Source organism: Leguminivora glycinivorella, chromosome Z, assembly GCF_023078275.1.
Source record: "Leguminivora glycinivorella isolate SPB_JAAS2020 chromosome Z, LegGlyc_1.1, whole genome shotgun sequence".
Lineage (NCBI taxonomy): Eukaryota > Metazoa > Arthropoda > Insecta > Lepidoptera > Tortricidae > Leguminivora > Leguminivora glycinivorella.
The window spans coordinates 6333663-6347034 of NC_062998.1; the positions used below are offsets into that span (position 1 = coordinate 6333663).

A 13372-nucleotide genomic window follows, 5' to 3' on the forward strand; every position below is an offset into this window, starting at 1 on the left:
TATGGGAATATAACTGACTACGATACGGCCCTCATCGGCGCCCATAGCTTTCACACCGTTATCACGCTTAACGGTAACCCGTCGGATGAGGACTTGCTCGCCTGTGCGGTATTAAGGAGTGCCACGTACTGACGTTCAACAGAGGAGGTAAGAATGTTTACCATGTATTGGTATCTGATTGACAGCTCATATTGCTCTAAATACCTATCAAATATAACACGCGTGTGTGACATAGCCAGCACTGTAGTAAAATGCATTTTTAAAATTTAAATGTTATCCGCCTCTAAAAATTCCTTCACATTTTGGCCCCCAGTGAAAAAATGTTTGACTACCACTGTTCTAGAGTATGCCGGTCTTCACGTATGTTAGGAATATGCATGCTGCTTCGGTATTAAAAGCTATCAATCTATACAGCAATGTACTATGCAAGTATATATGTACAGCGCTAAAACTCACGCAGAGATAACTCTGTATATAGTGTGACGTCAAAAAATATTACAAATATCTGTTGGCGCAAATTCCGGTTTGACGAATAATTTGCGATTGTATTTTGTTTTCGACTCCAAAGGCAATTTCACTAATTGATTTTACCTCAACAGGCACAGTGGCAGACCACCTAGTCATCAACCCGGGTCTAGAAGCCAACAACTACATAATCAAGGCGCTCTGGCTGCCCGGCTCGCAAACCCAGTTGGCTCTAGTGACGTCAGACTTCGTCAAGATATTCGACCTCAGCAAGGACCTTAGTAACCCTGTGCATCACTTCCTAGTGCCCAGCGGAAAGGTGAGGACATCGAAACACTCGACTTTCATCCAAAAATAGCGCATTTAAAAAAAAATATGAATAGGTAGACGTTTGACCACGATCACACCTGATGGTAAGTAATGATGCGGTCTACGGTGGAGCACGCTTACCTATGAGATACCTATTTACTCTTGCTTTAAAGAGACCTGGCAGGCTATTATTGTCGCGCGATAAATGATAAAACATCTGGCCGTCCCTATCGCACTTACTAATAGTGCGATAGGGACGGCCTGATGTTTTTATCGTCTATCGCGCGACCATGCTACCCGTGCTGGATTGTACTCATGCGGAAATAGAGACTCAGGCAGGGCATTCCACTTCTTGGCGGTTCGCAAAAGAAATGTTGAAGCGAAACGCTTAGTGCGTATTTTTGGAATATTAACTGTGAAGCGATGCCGCATTGCCGATTGTCTGGTGGTCCTATGGTGAAATAAGGACGGAGGAACAAGGTTGTACAGTTCCTCAGCGTACTCTCCGAAATGTATCCTGTAAAATATCCGATAAGCTGGCAACCTTGGCATTGATCAAACATTATAACACTCCGCTTTGTAGTCACAGCTACTGCAAGCAACTTAGAGGTGTGCAAGCGCGTAGCTCTAGCTACTTGGAAGCACGTGACTGTTTAAGGAACTGGTCCCACCAGAAGGAAGTAACCGATGAGTTATCGGCGATAGAAACGAGCAAAAGATAGTCGCTCCCGAGTAAACAAAAGAGATGCGATGATAGCGCCAGTGAGCGATGAACTATAAATCTCTTTTATTTACACGGGAGTGACTATCTTTTTAATCCCCTATGCAAAAACTACGGAGTGTTTCACGTGTCTGTCCCGAACTTATAAAACCGATTTAGATTTAGTTTTTTTTTGTTTGAAAGTCGAATTAGTCGGGAGTGTCCTTAGCCATGTTTGATGGCCGGAAAAAAAATGTATTGTGGTTATTTCTGTGGTTTATTAGTGTTCCTATTACAACATTTTCTCTGAGATTTAAGCCGTTATGTCCGAAATGATAACATTATACACGGTGCCCATGAGGAAAGGGAAATATTTTAACATCATATTCCTGACCATATTAGAAGTTAAAAATGCTAATTAATGTTTGCTAAATTCGGCTTTATTTTTGAGATATTGCCATTTTTGTGTAAAAAAGTTGGAAGTAAATCACCAGTACAAAACACCTTTATGATTGCGACGTTGCCAGACTGACACGTCTAAATTGACTGCGTAAGTCAAACTCAGTTGGATAACGTCATTGTTGACTTGTCAGACCTAAAAATGTTTTTTTCTCCCTAAATACGGAACATCAGTAAATAATTTAGCATAGAACAGTTTACGAATTAATTGCAATCTTGCAATGCAATTTCCCGCAAGCCAACAACAAGTTTTGAATTGTGAATCGTTAGTTCTCGTATTTAGGTACTAGTACCTACCTAAACGTGGAAAGCCACATACCTACAACAATGTTGTATTTGAATGAAAATGATATTTGTTTCAGAGATAGAATGCCTTTTTCCATTTCGGATATGGTAGTAAAAGGTACTAATGTATATCGTTTCAAGTTCTTTTTGTAATTATGTATTGGGTTTTATTAAAAGTCTACGCTCATTATTACGTATCTCATTTAGTCCATTAATTAAGTACACAATATCTTTAGTATTCATTTATTTAAAAAAGTCTACCTACCTGAAGTTCAATTTACAATTAAAACTTAAATATTATTCAACTTAAATCGTACAACACAAACTAGTACTATCACCATTTCCAATAAAAATTTTAAGAGTAATTTTAATTGCAAAACCTTGATGGCTGTCTAGGATCCGTCCTCCCACCTGGAACAGCTAAATGCTCAAGTCGCGATGTTGCCGGAAGATGCATGATAGAACTTATTTCACTCAACCACAACACCGTTTCAGTAAACTTCCGTTATTAAAGGCTGACCGTCTGAACTAGATAGAACCCTCTTGTTCTTAATATTAATCGGTGACTCTTTAAGAGCTTCATGTAGGTATGTACTTCGTAAAACTAATATTATTCGTTTAAAAGTGCATTTCTGATAAATCCAGGTTCATTGCAAAAATAAACAACAACAACACTGACGTTTAAAGTCATTTTGAATGTTGAATGACATGGACAATTTTATTTTTAAGTGGCCATTCATTTATCGCATCTAAAGAGTATCTATGATGGCGAAACTCTTGTAAACTGTTTGTTGAGTAGTGGGATTCTCTTTGGTGGTCTTAGGAAGCGAGAAAGACATATTTCGTATTCGTGTATTTGTGTAAACCAACCTTTTTCTTATTTAATATTCAGCGTGTTGCGGTCATTAACAAAGAAAAATTTAGACCTCGCTTTGAATAGTCTATGCTCAAAAAAGTCTTCATGACATTGCCTCTTGTAAAAATAAAAGAGACAGCAACAACAAACGTTGCCAGCTCGCCCTAAGGCACTGTTATACTAGAGAATCAAAAGTTATGTATTTATTATGTAAGAAAAAAATTACATAATTAAAAAGCAAAATTCGACCTATGTTTATATAACATTTATTACTCCTTATGACCCCAGGAATGCGTGGTTTAATTTTTTCCCTTTCCTCATGGGCACCCTGTATATTCTTCCAGGTCCGAGACGTAACATTCGTGAATCAAGAAGGCGTGATGCACATGATATGCATGAGCTCAGCTGGGCACATGTACTGGCAACCCACCAGTGAAGAGTCGCGCGCTTCTCTCGGCACCTTCTACATTACTAACACGCTGGAGGTTCTGCATCCAGAGATACAGGTAACTGATAAACGAATCCATACTAATAATTATAAATGTTCGATAAGGATCCTAACATAAATATAGCGTTGGCTTTAAATTTATTAAAAAAATATGTCAAAAATATGTAATTTTTAACAGAAACAGACGACGGTTAAAAGATAACAGATCATTTTATTTATTTCTATCTTTATTTCCTGATGAATCCTTATGATGACATGCAACTATCTTCTCCAGGATGTCGCTGGTATGGTCTGCGGCGGCGGCGTATCCGTGTACTACTCGCACACGCTCAAAATGCTGTTCTTCTCGTACGCTCACGGCAGGAGCTACCTAGCTCCCCTGAGCACAGTAGAAGACAGCGTCAAAGGTAACTTGTTTAACCCATTCGCTGACAGTACGTCGGCAACGAAGCACTTCCGCAGAAAAACATACCCGTATATGTATTTTGAGTGACAGTACAAGCGAAGTATGCCTATACTTCGCTTGTACTGACAACTTGACTGTACTTAAAATATTTTATACCATGCACGAAATAAAGCATCAGATAATTATAAGAAAAACAGGGCCAGAAGTTATTTTTAACTGCAATTTGTATTTTATAAATCAGATAGAAATATATCAAGTAAATCAGTTGACCGTGACATTCGATTCGATTTCATATTAATTCCATATTAGCAAGTCGTTCAAAATCGTTTAGACAGTTCTTAAAAAGCTGATTTGAAAAAAAAAAAAATACTAAAGGTTCCTAGAATACTACGTCACAAATCTTTATTTATTCCACTTTAGAATTAAATGATCGAATGATACTTTTGAGGTTGTAAAGGTACATTAAAAACAGTATGGCTGGCGGAAAAGTTTTCATGATGCTACTAAGGCACTGGTCCCACCGCGAGCTAGTAAGCTATGAGCTATCGGCTATAAAAACGTACAAAAGATAAGCACTCCCGTGCAAATAAAAGAGACACGGCGATATTGATAGTTCACCACGGGGTGAGTGACTATAAACACCGGAGTGATTATCTTTTGTTCGTTTTTATAGCCGATAGCTCATAGTTTACTAGCTCGCGGTGGGACCAGTGCCTAAACATGTTATACATCATATCCACTTTCGTCCCTCTGAATCTTTTTTACCTTATCTCAGTGCTCTCGTTTCTGATTCAGTCGTATTATTTCTAATTTGTTTTGTTTCTTGTGTATTACTTGTAAACTATGTGAGGTGTGCAATAAAGAGTATTGTATTGTATCAAGTGTTGTACTGTTCGAAAGGGCGTAAATACCTCTTCACCAGTGTTCTCATCTTTAAGTAATCAATTGCTTCCTCCCAGGCACCGCATTGATCCCGCAATCCCTAGCCACACCACCTAAAGAGGGCGGACGCGGAGGCGGCAAGCAGGGCGGTGTCCAAGCCCTGTGCCAATGGGCCGAGGTTCCCGGGCACCCAGGCCTGGTCACAGCTGTCCTGCAGGCGTCTAACAACCCTGTGGTGCTCATGCTCACGCCTAACAACATCTTCGTGCAGGAGATTAAGGTACTATACCCACTCATACCATCCTGTCTAAAGGAGGATGTAGAGACAAGCAGGGCGGAGTGCAGGCCCTGTGCCAATGGGCCGATGTTCCCGGGCACCCAGGCCTGGTCACAGCTGTCCTGCAGGCGTCTAACAACCCTGTGGTGCTCATGCTCACGCCTAACAACATCTTCGTGCAGGAGATTAAGGTACTATACCCACTCATACCATCCTGTCTAAAGGAGGATGTAGAGACAAGCAGGGCGGAGTGCAGGCCCTGTGCCAATGGGCCGAGGTTCCCGGGCACCCAGGCCTGGTCACAGCTGTCCTGCAGGCGTCTAACAACCCTGTGGTGCTCATGCTCACGCCTAACAACGTCTTCGTGCAGGAGATTAAGGTACTATACCCACTCATACCATCCTGACTAAAGGAGGATGTAGAGACAAGCAGGGCGGAGTGCAGGCCCTGTGCCAATGGGCCGAGGTCCCCGGACACCCAGGCCTGGTCACAGCTGTGCTTCAGGCGTCTAACAACCCTGTGGTGCTCATGCTCACGCCTAACAACATCTTCGTGCAGGAGATTAAGGTACGGTACAGCGTTAAATAACTGCTTGAATGTCGACGAGATGAGAGATAAATAAATTAATGTTAGCTGTGTAATTAATAATAAAAATAAATAAAACGTTTATTCAGAATCGAGGTAATGTTTACATTTACACGTTTTCTCGTGCCAAATCGCAGTGCGGTTTGTTGGCAGGCGAGGCTACCATTCATATTGAATATTTGAATATTATATCGACCCTTGTATATTGAATGTTTGGGTTCTCCATTGTGATCCGATACTCTCTATATTGCGACATATCCTATGTTTCCACAGGATTGATAATTTCTCTTTAAATCACGTCAAGGTTCTCAGCGTTTTGTTAAACTCATTTTCGCTCTGTTTTACTCAATATTCACCTAACTTTTTCTCCCGTAGGTCATCCCAGCCAAAGCGAAGATCACCGACATGGTAGCCGTCCGTCATTGGTGCGGCGGCGGCGGCGAGCAAAAGAGCACTCTTATCCTGCTCTGCGAAGACGGAAGCCTCCGGATGTATGCTGCAAGTCCCGAGCATACCGGCTTCTGGTTGTCGCCTACCATACAGCCGACACACGCTCCAAGGCGGAGGCCTAGAGCGCTTACGCATTCCAAGGGGAAGGCTCAGCAGGTAAAGATACTGAACATACGATCTGCCAGGACGGAAAAGACTAATCCCAAGATTTGGCGTAGGCACTAGTTTTTACGAAAGCGACTGCCATCTGACCTTCCAACCCTAAGGGTAACTAGGCCTTTTTCTTTCTATTGGCCTTATTGGAATTAGTCTGGTTTCCTCACGATGTTTTCCTTCACCGAAAAGCGATTGGCAAATATCAAATGACATTTCGCACCTAAGTTCAGAAAAACTCATTGGTACGAGATGGGTTCGAACCCGAAAGTCACACGCTCTTACCGCTAGGCCACCAGCGCTTGTCTAGCTAGATTAAGGTATTTTCATCATAAATTCTTCTTAGTTTTTGAACTATACGTGAAACGAATACTCATAAAGGGCGTTTTTCAGGCGGCCTCATCAAAGTCCAACTCCAACGGCTCCCCGCAGTTCCCGATCGATTTCTTCGAGCACTGCGTCGCCATGGCCGACGTCGAGTTCGGGGGCAAGGACCTCCTGCAGGTCTACAACACTGCGCAGATCAAACACAGGCTTAATACTACCGGTAATTTAAAATATACCTTATCTTGTAGAGATACGTGTGTCGCTAGGCACTGGTCCCTCCGAAAGTGAGTAAGCTATGGGTGATAGAAACGAACAAAAGATAGTCGCTCCCATAGACACACGCTATAAGACACAAGCTTAAAACTTTTTAACCTTAGTTTTGACAATTTTGCCCATATTGTTAGCTTGATATGTGTTAAAATGTCAAATATTAATACTAGCGCCATCTAGCCGATCGTTCCCCAAAAGTGTAACGCCATCTAGGCCACCGTACCTTTTTCTCTAGGGCTTTGAGGTACGTTTTTTTCTTAGGCTTTATCCGTCTATATGGAGTTACATATGTCTTTGGTTCTACATTAATGAATTTGTATTTTTCCTAGGACTGTACGTAGTGTCCACTAAGATGACTGGATTCTCCATCGAAATTATAAACTCTGACCCGAACATGGTCATTTGCGGTATAAGAGTTTTGCTCGGCAGCCAAGACGTCGCCAGGACACCCACCTATATTGAGGTAAGTAATATGCACACGCCAGTTTTCAGAAAAAGTTATGAGCTAAAGATATTTAGCTAGAGTCTATGCGAGCGAGCGATTGGTCTATAAAAAAAGTTACTGTTTTTTGTATTCTACACACCGGAAAATAGATGTTACACCTTTACCCCCTTATTCATAAACGTACTCTAAAGTTATCAAGCCGATAAAGTTCGTTTGTCCCTTTCTATCACACCAATACGTCGAAAGGGACAAACGAACTTTATCGGCTTGATAACTTTAGAGTACGTTTATGAATAAGGGGGTTAGTCGGCAAACAGCCTTGTACAGAACCGTATATCATGAAATATAAATATAACATTTGTGTCGCTTAACTTCAAAACTGGGTAAATCCATTCTGCTATAAGGTTGATTATCTTTCAGATTATATTATATTTTTTATATATTCAACCTTAAAGCAGAATGGATTTACCCAGGTTTGAAGTTAAGCGACACATTTCTAAAAAACCTAAAGCAGAGATCTAATCTCGCAAATTCTCAGTCATAACTAGGCCAAATATTAATTTATACCTTATGTAAAGCATCAATTATTTTATTTATTTATTTATTTTATTTTTAATTTATTGAGAAGTTCAACAGCGTTTACAATAAAAATCAATTAAAAATAAAAGAAGGTGCAAAAGGTTGTATAGAAAATTTAAATCTCTGCTGCGGAAGGGGTGTCTCAGAATATACTTTTTTGAATATATAATAACTTACTTTAACTTTTTGACAAGCAGAAACTTCTGCAATAGATGTCTCATCCAAGGCAGTACTTTTCTACTAAAGGGCCTGGCCGGACTGCCATGGTAAAATCGCCCCTGGCTAAATATGAAATATTGATATGCAGGATTATTCGAATTGTTACTACATGTACTAATTGTACTACTACTGGATATTATGCCACAAACTATTTCCGTTTACGAAAAAAATTAAAAAAAAAAAAATTTGTTTTTTATTTTTTTCTTTAAAACCGCGTATCCGATTGACTTGTTCTTTGGATATTTTATAAATATATTAGGGATACATCAATTAAAAAAAAATTAACTTCCTGACTTTTTACGGAGCAACTTTCGTGACGGATTGCGCGAAAACTATAAGTGCTAGCACTAAAGTGTTTATGAGAGATTTGTAGTAAATTCATTAAGGATTACTTCGTTCCTACACGCTTCTTCTGTATCTTCATCGGTTTTGTCAGAAATCGAGAAAAATCGCATTTTCGGCTCTTTAATGGGGGGTAGAGGGGTGACGCAGAGGGGGGGGGGGGGAGGGTTGATGAAAAATAACTTCGGCCTATAATCTACATATCCCAATTTAAAAAAAATCTTCCATTAATTATGCCAAAATTTTCATACATCACTTTCCAGGAGCAACGTACTAAAGGGTAATACTAGTAATATATAAATAACTTATTTTGACATTCTTGACCCAAACTAATATTTTTGATAAAAATATATGTAATAGAGTATAAAATGGCGATTATTATATGAAAATATAGTAGGTGACGCTAACTCGTATGTGGTAAAAAAAAAATATTTAAAACATAAATTAAAAAAAAAATGTACTTAACAAAAAGTCAGGAAGTTAATTTTTTTTTAATTGATGTATCCCTAATATATCTATAAAATATCCAAAGAACAAGTCAATCGGATACGCGGTTTTAAAGAAAAAAATAAAAAACAAAATTTCTTTTTTTAAATTTTTTTCGTAAACGGAAACAGTTTGAGGCATAATATCCAGTAGTAGTACATGTAGTAACAATACGAATAATCCTGCATATCAATATTTCATATTTAGCCAGGGGCGATTTTACCATGGCAGTCCGGCCAGACCCTTTATTGTAATTTGTTTTTGTATATAAGGTACTAATCTAACTGCAATCCCCAGGTCCTCGGCCGCACAATCCCAACCGTTGTCCTTCGCAACCGCTGGTTCGACATGCCACTCACCCGCGAAGAGTCTCTTCAATCCGACAAGAAGGTCATCATCAACTTCGGGCCCTCGCAAGACCCCGACGGGATCTCTATGGTGGATTCTGTTAAGGTCTACGGGAAGAATAAGGAACAGTTCGGCTGGCCGGAAGAGAATGAAGACCCGTCTTCGTGTCCGTCGTCCAGCAAGACTACACAGGTATGTGCCAAATTTTAATAAGGAAAGAATAAGGTCTGCTTTACGAGCAGACTCACCCGTAGATTAGTATAAGGAGGCTTAAGAAGGTGGTAATAAACTTCGGGTCCTCGCAAGACCCTGACGGGATCTCTAATAAGGAACAGTTCGGATGACCGGAAGAGAATGAAGACCCGTCGTCCTGTCCGTCATCTAGCAAGACTACACAGGTATTATGTGCCAAATTTTAATAAGGAAAGAATAAGGTCCGCTTTACGAGTAGACTCACCCGTAGATTAGTATAAGGAGGCTTAAGAAGGTGGTAATAAACTTCGGGCCCTCGCAAGACCCCGACGGGATCTCTATGGTGGATTCCGTTAAGGTCTACGGGAAGAATAAGGAACAGTTCGGATGGCCGGAAGAGAATGAAGACCCGTCGTCCTGTCCGTCATCTAGCAAGACTACACAGGTATGTATCAGATTTTAATAAGGAAAGAATAAGGTCCTCTTAAGATTCACCCATAGATTAGTATAAGGAGGCTTAAGAAGGTGGTAATAAACTTCGGGCCCTCGCAAGACCCCGACGGGATCTCTATGGTGGATTCCGTTAAGGTCTACGGGAAGAATAAGGAACAGTTCGGATGGCCGGAAGAGAATGAAGACCCGTCGTCCTGTCCCTCATCTAGCAAGACTACACAGGTATGTGTCAGATTTTAATAAGGAAAGAATAAGGTCCTCTTAAGACTCGCCCATAGATTTGTATACGGAGGGGTAAGAAGGTGGTAGCATCGGACCTTAACAAGGAGAGAATAACCACAAAATAAAAATTTTGAAAAAAACCTCCGACCGCGACATGGTAGACCGATTTTCATGAAACATGGCTAAGAACACTCCCGACTAACTCAGCTTTCAGACAAAAAAACTAAATCTAAATCGGTTCATTCGGGAGCTATGCCACAGACAGACAGACAGACAGACATGTCAAACTTATAACACCCCGTCGTTTTGCGTCGGGGCTTAAAAAGATTGCTTTAGTCTCCCCGATTTTTATTTCATTTTCATTAGATCTATTGTCTACTAATCTAATATACCACACCTCGGACGCGCGATGAAAGAGGCGTTCCTAGCGCACAGTCTAAGCTCGTGTAGGTGAACGCGTACTATGCTTGTATGAGTGAAATATGACAGGTCGACTGTTCGCGTTTTTGACAGGTGGTAACTGTGAGGTAACCGAAAGAGGGTGGGCGGCACTTTCAACGGGGAGCGGGTTTGGCCATACTGTACGATAGTACTCTTTATTATACTGTGATTATACTGAACTGTTACCGCATACACCAAGATAACAGCGCCTTCTTGACAAAAGTACGAGTAATATATTTCTGACCAGGTTTTAAGGCCCGGCCACGACATTGGTCTAAGCGCAACAGCGGTGAGTGGCGGCCATACATTGGAGCGAGACACAGCGATGGGACTTTTCATTCGCACGTATGGCTGCCGCTCACCGCTGTCGCGCTTAGACCAATGTCGTGGCTGGGCCGTTAACCTCGACCAGTAAATTAAGTATGTAATCTTATAATCTACTATTGGTCCCTCCCAACAACCATGCCATTTGTGTTACAGCAGACTTGCCGGATTATTAACAATCTGTTTTCTTTTTAACAGGAAGCGGAAGGCACCGCCGGCGCATGGAAGCCCAGCTCCCTCGAGCGTCTAGCCTGCGCCGCTCTCGAAGCATTGGAACTCGGCGCCGGCGCGCCAGTATCATCTCTCGCCGCCGCCGGCGCCGAGGGCGGTGCAGAAGCGGCGAGGAAGCTGCTATGTGCGCCGGCCAGCGCGCATCTGCACGCGAGGGCACAGTGTCTGCTGCGGGCCGTGCATCACCAGCATTACCATCAGTACAAGGTACGTATAGCTCCCTCAAGCGTGTGTATAACATGGACCTTCAATAGGGACAGAGCTCACACTTTTTTTGCCATACTAAATTGAACTTTATCACCGGTGCAGAAAGGCGTTCTTGTCAGACTAGTAAAAGTGTGTCCACATGAGAGGGTCAAAGTTGGGGCTGGTGTCCCTCTCGCACGTGTGACCAGTGTTAAAGAGATTATGTAGTAGTATTTTTACCTGTATGATAACTAAGTTTATAAACTTCTTAAATTATTTTTGTATTATATCAAGGCAAAGGTATTAATACCTTGTAACGAATTGGTTAGTCATTAACTCATTATTATGAAGCCATAAAACCAAAGATTTGCGCAATTAAAAAAACCCTTAATTGGGTATTAGTAGATTTGGTAGTAACTTTGAATATTGACTGGTATCCCCAAACTATGACAGTGATGACGTCATTCAAATGATTTTGACAGTGGCAATAAGTGCGAGAGGGACACCAGCCCCAACTTTACCCTCTCATGTGGACACACTTTTTGGCTTAACAACTCAATCTAGCTTTAATAATTATAAATCTATGGTGTATAAATTTTATCGTTCACTATGACGCGCCAATTTATCAAATATGAACCAAGGCGGACGCGCATCGTGAATGACACAATAGTCTTCGAGATTTGCGTGGAGTGTTGATGTTGGTCGCTGCCGTTGACTTGATTTGATCAGAGGGAGATTTGAAGCCGCACGGAAGGGAGCCTGTTCACCACAAAAAACGTATTATAAATTCTCCATAGTTGTATTTGACTTGAAATTAAATGTTCACAGGACCAAGCTATCCTGAACTATGTCTGCTCGTCACTACGAGATCTACGAGCGACCTGCGACCCTCGCAACATCGACCCCGAAGCGTTCTTCCGTCTCGTTCTTCTAGCGAGAGGGGTGGCCGTCGCTCGTCCCGCGCACCTCGTCAAATACAGCGCGCCTACACCTCAACGGCCAGCCGACGGTGAGAAATACATACACTTTGCTAGGTCTGCGGTAGAACGAAGGGAATATACAGTTACACTGTACGGCCATTTAAGTGGCTTACGGTTCCTCTTCGGCACGTGTGTTTGTTAAGACGTATTTGTTTGTGCCTGTTAAGATTGTAGTATTTTACAATGTGCCTCACACGTTTTCATGTAACTTATATTTCGCAGGCGACTGGCCAGCCCTCTGGAAAGACTCTGACGAGAGCAAGGACCCCCATGTCATAGCTCTGCTCGCCAGCGTGCTGTGGCGTCTAGCAGCTTGTCGCAGTGCTGCGGGCGGGCCGCCCGGCGTGCTGAGCTACGGGCTTCGCCATGTGGAACACACGTTGCACGCCCTAGCGGATATAGTGCACGCTTTCCAGCTGCACGCGGAACCTTGCTGCGTGAGTACAGTACATTCTTACACAGATTGACTGAGGCCCACGGTAAGCTCAAGAAGGCTTGTGTTATGGGTACTCAGACAACGATATATATAATATATAAATACTTATATACATAGAAAACATCCATGACTCAGGAACAAATACATGCAATTATTAAAAACTGTTACCGATGAGTTATTTAGAACAATAGCGAGTAGACAAATTAATGCTTTGTATCGGGCAAAGGGTTTCAGTCTCAGGCGCTGGTTTTCAGACCGATCATGCTCGATGTGCTGCTAGGATAATATTTCGCCTGGATTTGTGCACCGCTACCGGTTACAGGTTACCAGAAAATTGTTTACAGCTCTATGTGAGGTATTTATGATAAATACGCCGCTCTTGTTCATGACATACGTCGTACACCGTCTGAATTTTCTGCAGAGCTGGACCGAGTGGAAACAATGTTTGAAGTGATGTGTCATTGTGACATCGACCAATAAAACATTCGCTCTATTATTATTCGTATACTGATATACTTGTGTTAAATATATGAGACAATCTCGTGTGTTAAAATATGATAGAATTGTGTCGCTTAGCTTCAAACTATAAGGTTGATTATCAGATAATAACGGTTTT

At 41.6% G+C, this 13372-nt stretch overlaps 1 protein-coding gene across 1 annotated transcript in view; it reads left to right on the top strand.

Annotated features, from left to right (window-relative positions):
• LOC125241590 (protein purity of essence) overlaps positions 1–13372 on the top strand; it is a 148582-nt gene that overhangs the window by 70566 nt on the left and 64644 nt on the right. Inside the window, 11 exon segments of the mRNA XM_048150140.1 lie at positions 600–784; positions 3419–3580; positions 3797–3929; positions 4888–5090; positions 6048–6278; positions 6669–6822; positions 7202–7335; positions 9241–9483; positions 11122–11361; positions 12169–12349; positions 12543–12757. Of these exon segments, the coding sequence (XP_048006097.1) occupies positions 600–784; positions 3419–3580; positions 3797–3929; positions 4888–5090; positions 6048–6278; positions 6669–6822; positions 7202–7335; positions 9241–9483; positions 11122–11361; positions 12169–12349; positions 12543–12757 (2081 nt within the window).